The sequence below is a fragment of the Berghia stephanieae genome, chromosome 6 (genome assembly GCF_034508935.2).
Source record: "Berghia stephanieae isolate SIO BIC M18660-M18661 chromosome 6, UCSD_Bste_1.3, whole genome shotgun sequence".
Taxonomy (NCBI): Eukaryota; Metazoa; Mollusca; class Gastropoda; order Nudibranchia; family Aeolidiidae; genus Berghia; species Berghia stephanieae.
This window is the reverse complement of record NC_088365.1, coordinates 61,936,554-61,943,697: the sequence shown is the minus strand read 5'-3', so window position 1 is coordinate 61,943,697 and position 7,144 is coordinate 61,936,554. Positions and strand designations below refer to the sequence as shown.

The 7,144-nt window shown below is 33.4% G+C and overlaps 1 protein-coding gene across 1 annotated transcript; it reads right to left on the bottom strand.

The window, feature by feature from the left end:
* LOC144975392 (acyltransferase PGAP2-like) lies at window positions 1–7,093 on the bottom strand. Its single transcript, XM_078919413.1, has 5 exons — window positions 6,855–7,093; window positions 4,252–4,513; window positions 3,275–3,390; window positions 2,589–2,697; window positions 1–1,695 (listed from the first exon to the last, which is right to left on the bottom strand). Exons 1-5 carry the CDS (start codon window positions 7,020–7,022, stop codon window positions 1,571–1,573), a joined length of 780 nt encoding a protein of 259 aa, XP_078775539.1. The 5' UTR covers window positions 7,023–7,093; the 3' UTR covers window positions 1–1,570.
* Between the last annotated feature and the right edge of the window lie 51 nt (window positions 7,094–7,144).

Sequence of the window (7,144 nt, the reverse complement as noted above, 5' to 3'; positions counted from 1 at the left end):
TTTTTATTTTTATTAGTCTGTTGCTTGATTAACCAACATTTCATTAAAGTTAAATAAATCAGTTAAATAACCTTTTTTTTTTGATGGATTACACATCACATTTCTCTTTTCTTTAATTTAAATGTCAAAGGATATGATGTGTAACATAAAGGTATATATATATTATATTTTAAAGCTAGATTAAATCAAGTGGGGGTGTTAAGATTTGTTACTTCCTATTTCCGGGTATGATTAGTCTACTTTCACTTTCTTTTTATCCTGTCGACATGGCAGACGTTCCTGTTCATTAAAAACATATTAAACTTATCATCTGCCTCCATCGCGTTTATCCTTTAATTATAAAGATGGCCAAACATATTTTAACAAAGCGGAGCTCAAAACCTAGGATCTTCCACGATCATAATGCAATGCCTAAACCCCTTCAGCCACCTTGCCCCTCTTTGATTAAGTTGATGTTTTATATCACGGAGGATAAAAATTGCTTCTAAAGAGAACAAAAATCTAAAATGTCACATTTTTTTCTCAGATTGCAAAATTGGAACAGACTCGATTTTATCAGAACAGTTGGCCTCTATACATCATGATTCAGTGACTTCATCATTTTCAAAATAAACCAGCTCTTCATTGAGCAAAATCAGAGACAAGTGACCTTTGCCCTATTGTATTCTACACATTTTTAATTTTTAAAAAAATTATTTGCTTTCAGGTTTCTGACATCGACATTCCGAATTAATACTGTTCAGAAATCTGCTGCAACAAGATCAGTCCGATCTAGAAAAAAGACCAGAGGATTTCTAGCTTTTTTATTTTTGACAAATTTTAAATCTTCAAATTCCCATCCCTGTGGTTCTGTGGATAAAAGACAATATCGGCATTGATGCTTAACAGAGCACTTATTTAGATTCTTGAGTTCAGAGTTCACACTGAGATTCCTGAGGTCAAGGTCGGATGGTTAAATTTGAATGTCTGTGTGTTTGTTAAAAAATCAACAAGTGCGCCCTTATGAGAAAAAAGTAACGGTGAAATTTAATTAATTATATTCCAGTAACCTTTAAAAGACTTTCATTCTTTGATGATTTATGCAGGTAAGTAAGAATACTCACCAGTTTGTATGCCAGAACAATTGTAACCAACCCACAAAAGCTTTTATGTTTCAAAGGTTATTGAAGAGAATAAAGTTAAAACTCATCACTCCTTTGGCAGTCTAGAAACAGGAGCAAATAGCTATGAAGTATAAGCAACGATTTCAACAATATAAAAGATGAGAAGATAATAAATAAATATATTTTTAAAAAATAAATAAATAAACAAAAACAACAAAACAATAGATAAACAGAAGATAATAAATAAATATCTTTTTTTAAAAATAAATAAATAACCAAAAAAAAAAACAACAACAAAAAAAAATTGATAAACAGAAGCTCGCGATGAATAAAATGGTCTTTCATCCTAAGTAGATTGTATTGCAGCAAAAAAAAAAAAAGGCAAAAAATAATACCTCACAATATCACGATTGTGCTAAAAGTGTAATTCTCTTTATATCAGCTACGATATTGAATAATATCCCATGTCACCTGCCGTCTGTGAGATCAAGAAGAGAAAGGTAGCAATGGCTGAAGTCGTACATAGCCGTGGAGTGAAATCCGATATTGCAGATAACAATGACTATTTCAACTAAAGCAAACATGCTGTAAACTGGGGAAAGAGAGAAGAAAACATTACCAGATGTGTTTAAATTTAATTGTCAAATTTATAATCTTATAGTACTTTCTGAGGTTAACACATTAATAAAAGAAGTATGAAAATGATTTTATGCCAATGTCATTTTTTAAGCATATGGGTAAGTATACATTAGCTATTTATACATTTTAAACTCATATTATAATAATAATATAATAAACAACAACAACAATAACATAAAAGTAATGATAATAATAATAATAATAATAATAATAATAATAATAATAATAATAATAATAATAATAATCATAATAATAATAATAATAATAATAATAATAATAATAATGATGTAGAGTAGTAGCGTGTGACTACACCTCCAAATGTATTTCGTCAACCCAGCTTCCAAAGTCTTCCTCCGCCCTAAGGACAGTTTTATAGCCACCTTCAAGTTTAGGGACTGGACAGTGGAGGACGATGTGATCGCTGGTCTCTGGGGCTGCCTGACATGTCTGACAGGAATCACTGTTTCCAAGTTTCCATCTACACATATTTGATGTAGTTCTGCCATGTCCAGTATGATGATGATGGCATAAACAATAATTTTTTAATGATGCCCTTTCGCAACGGCACCATAAGATCCCACTGCTAGGCATTCCAAGAAAGAATATAGATAATCCATCCAACAGGATGTCTGATGTCAACAGGAACCACCCATGTTGTCCAAAACGAGCAAATTGGGGGTTAATAATCTTGCCCATGGAAAAAAATGAAAGTGCTTGAAGTGGGGATCGAACCTGGGACCTTCCGGATCACAGTGCACTGCCTTAGCCACTCGGCACTTAACCCCCCCCCCAATAAACAATGAATCAACCTGTCGTTTTTTAAAACAACCTGACTAATCAACTTACCATAGTCTTCGCAATAGCGTTCATGTCTTTTAAAGAAGTAGAAAGCAACTCCTAAAAGCACAACGCTGATACATAAAAAATATTTCTTCCACTGCAAAGCTTTTATTTCCTGAAAGTATAGAAAGTTAAAATATTGAAAATCATCTATAAATATTAGCAGAATAATAACAAATGAGGTTTAACTCGCTTAAGGAATGTGGAATTTATATACACAATACTTGTATATGTGTTAGTGTTAGGCAAATTCTTTCGCAGAGCATTACGTGGATCTACAGAATGAGCAACAATCCTTTGGTACTACTAATACTAACAATACAAAATCGCTACCATTACAATTACTTAAATCAGTATCAATGTTTTCCTCTCCTAGATAATATCATATCAAGATATTTTACAATCCATTGTCAAAGCATTCCTCTCTCAAATTACAAATAACTAACGATGGATTGTTGCACATTCTGTGGATCCACAAAGAGTGTTGCGAGATGGTGCAAATTGACAAAACAGGCCTAACATATGTTCACGAAACAGCAAGAAAACTAAGATCTTCAAATGACTCCGTAAAATGAAACTCCCAAAAGCAGGAAAGTAAACATTTTCACATTTCAGTCTGGTAGTCTAGAATGGCTTACCAAATTCTCTCAGACATTCATTATCTATAAATTAACATCTTTAAAAAGACCTACCGTGTAAGTAAGGCTATTTTTAATGTATTCTCTCCCCTTTGTAAAGAAAAGTATTGTGATGGCCATGTGTAGATGGGAACAGATGAGAAAACCGTAGAAACACTTTTCATGAATACCTGAGAAAAACAAAATAAACAAACAATAATATGAATAAATCTTTTCTTTTTAAAGAATAGGGTTAGGTGTCAAAATTACATATTAAATTTTTGCCAATAACACAAAAATTATAAAACTATTTTATTTTTTACAAACATATGTGAGTAACTTGCAAACCTTTTCTAAATTAAGGGTAATTTTATCACACTTTGACTCCAATGATTGTTTATTAAATCTCCTAGGGCATAATAGAACTAGAACTAGATACACTATAATTATTATTGTAGTTAACAAATCAGATTACAGAACAATATTCTAGCCCTTTCCCCCATCCAATTTCCTTTTATTATTCTACTTTCACTTCCGCAAACCGGCTACCCACCCAACCATCTTGATAAAATTCGGAAACCTAATTCTATTGGACCAACAAAGAAATTACATCATTTAAAAAACCCGAAAAACATAAATTGATTTTTTTAAACCTGCAAGAATACATATATTTTGCCTAGGATTAGCAAACAGGACAGGCTTTATGTTATCTACCTCAGCATCAACCAATTTCAGTCAATAAAATCAATACTTAAAAAATGAGCTTTTATATAGCGCAATATCCACTAAAAAAGCGGATTACAAAGGGTCCTGACCAACAGCAACATGTAGAACGAGACATGACGCCTGTTAGGTGATATTACGCTGTTGATGGCCAAGTAAACATTTTACACCTGAGTGCAGTGAGAGAATGTGAGTAAAGAGCCTTTTTCAATATCTCAACTATGCGCTGAGTGAGGATTGAACCCAGGACCTTCCGATCTGAAGCAAGTGTCATACCACTAGACCACATAGCTGCACAATAGAATAATAGAAAAAATGTAATTTCTTGCCATAATCTTCTGTGGAGGAGACAAAGGTGAGCCCGACAAGACACATTATCTCCATGACATGAAGCACAACATCCAGACTAGACAGAACATGCCACCATATTGTCTTTCCGCTGGGAGGAAAAAGCTCATTATGCATTTTGAAATAGGCTGCAGCAATGGCAAAACGGGGTGTGGCATGGAGAGCGATGAATATCCGCCAGACATAGCGCTGAGGTGTCAGACTTCCAGTGGCCTCAGATATTGATGGAAGAAAATTCCAAGGCTGGAAGAAAAGATAAAATAAAACAAATTTTCAAAATCAAATACTCAAAAATTATTTATCACAAATAAAGAAAAATCTTATGCTTATCCAATCAACCCTTAATGAACTGAATATAAGTTAAAATTATCAAAACATAACAGCATGTGTGTAAGTTTACGAAGTGGCAATTCGGAATCCAAAATAGTCAGTTACATTTAGCTATTGTCAGCGCATGAAATTTCTTGTTTTTATGATGCTTGACTAGTAAAATACGATATTTATTCCATGCCTACTTTTTCTCTTTGTCTCAACAAGTGGTATGGGATAAATATTAAATATCATCTGATAACTCAAAAATTGAAATGTTGAAATTTCTTAAGATGTATTTTTTCATAAAAGGCCACCAAAAACGTAAAAGTGTTATCGAAATAAAAGAGCAAAGAATGTATGTCGCTGTCAGATTCGTCACTATGTTAACAAATCTAAAATTTATTTTTCTTTTTTTTTGTCTGTGATGATATACTCAGTTGGGACTCAGTGGACAATAATAACAGCCTTGGTGGTAGGCACTCGGTGGATAATAGCACTGGTGGTAAGGACTAAGCCGGTAGTAGCATCAGCAGTAGTAGGAGGAACTCAATGGATAATAGTAATAGTGCTTCTGATTTGCTGATTCATACGGTGAAAATAGCCTGCTTAACTATTTTCACCGTCCGGTGATAATAACTTGGTAGACTATATTCATTTTTAAAACTCGCATAAATAGGTTCGAATATAATTCACGAAATAAAATCTGTATTAAAAGACAGTCATTGATTATCTGCTATTGTAGGCACTTTGATAACTCCAGTCCAGTGGCCGCTGATAGGCTCATTGTAAGGTGAAACTCGTTTTTTGGAACTTTATTTTTGACCCTTTACTGTTTTGGTCACCATGGCGTTATTTGTGAACCTATGTGACTAACTTTGGTATCATTATAAAGGGCACAAAACGAGCTTTCTAACGGTGTATTTCATTCTTAATTCCTGATTGTATTTCTCAGAAAGCTTATGTAATAAAAATTTATAAATTTTTGAATTATAAGAACTTTTTAAATTATGGATACATTTTAATTATACTTCATACATCGATAGACAATTAATTGAAGAATATCTCTGCCAAATTTCATCAAAATTGATACACTCACTCATTATTTTATTTTTTTCCGCCATCAACCCCACTTTTTGGGACAAAAACCTCATATTTTTTCCCCTTTTCATTTATCCTTAATTTTTTCCGTACTTTCCATCCATAAAAATGATTTATATGAAAATAAAGCTTATTTGCTGACCATCAAAATGATACCTAATACTTGCCATTTATTTTTTAATTGAAACAAAATTACTGAAAACAATAAGTGGGCCATGTTGACTGTAAAACTCAAAATTTCCCGATCGACGCGAGATGCTGGTTTTGAGGCAGCAGTGAGATCACAGATTCTCTCTGTAAAATTGACAAAAAATTTCAATAGAAAAATATAAATAACCCTGGAACCGTAGGTCATAGAGAAACAAATAAGGTATCATTTTTTTTGTTTTTTTTCAAGTCCCATCCCCCTGACTGAGTCAAATCAAGATATTTTGTGTTTGAAAATTTTATCAAAGTGCCTAGCTATTGCTATGTAGTGCTGCAACAAAACTTGTTTATATAGCCTACCAGGATATTAACACAGTACAGTGAAAATAAACTTCCAATATATCACTGTATGGTGAAAATAGCCTACCACACTATTGTCATCGTAGAAAATAGCCTACCCATACCAAGCTATATTCACTATAGACTATTCCTAATAAATAGAAGAAAAAAAAAACTCGCCCCTTCAACATAAAGAAACAGTTCCATAACCGAAAATACAGATCTACTCCGGGAAGACAAAAACTTGATCTCCCTAGCCAAATTAATATTGGTTGATTTTGGCTAGCGCTAGGGAGGAGACCAAAATTTTGGTTCCCCTTAGTCTTAGTCCTTAGTCTCACCCCTAATTGAAAGAGATGTTCGACCAAGAAGCTTACGGAATTCTCTCTGATTTTGTTGATGAATGAAAAAAAAAAAAAAGATAACCTCATTCATCATTCACATTCCAATCAATAAGAAAATAAACATGCAGATTGAGTAGAGTTGAAGTTGAACTGGTGACATTGAATTGAGGCCTGGATATGGGCACAGTACTGTGAGAATAAAGTGAAAAGGAAATTTTCTGCGCGTGACTTGTTTTTCTCTTCGACGACAGGGAAAGGAATAAGCTCTTGATAATTTTCAAACTCATTCATTAATTAAAGTGAAAGTGAAGTAAGACTAAGACAGAACTGAGGACTGAACTAACCCTGCGATGAGCACGGCAGGCTGTTGCAGTTGATCTTTCGAAGTCCATAATAACGCTCCATGACTCGCAAAAGAATAGTGCAGCTACTGGTAAAAGGCAAGCAATACCAACAAGACGAGGAAAGTAGATATCGAAAAAAGACACACTGCTATTTCTCAGGAACACCATTATTGTTTCTTTTTCAGAGCAACCGAAAACTGAAAACGGAAATCTCCACAAAAATTGTTTTGAGGTTGTGATGTTTGTTGCAGTCAAGACGTTTAATTTTGTATGACTTAAAAACACAAACC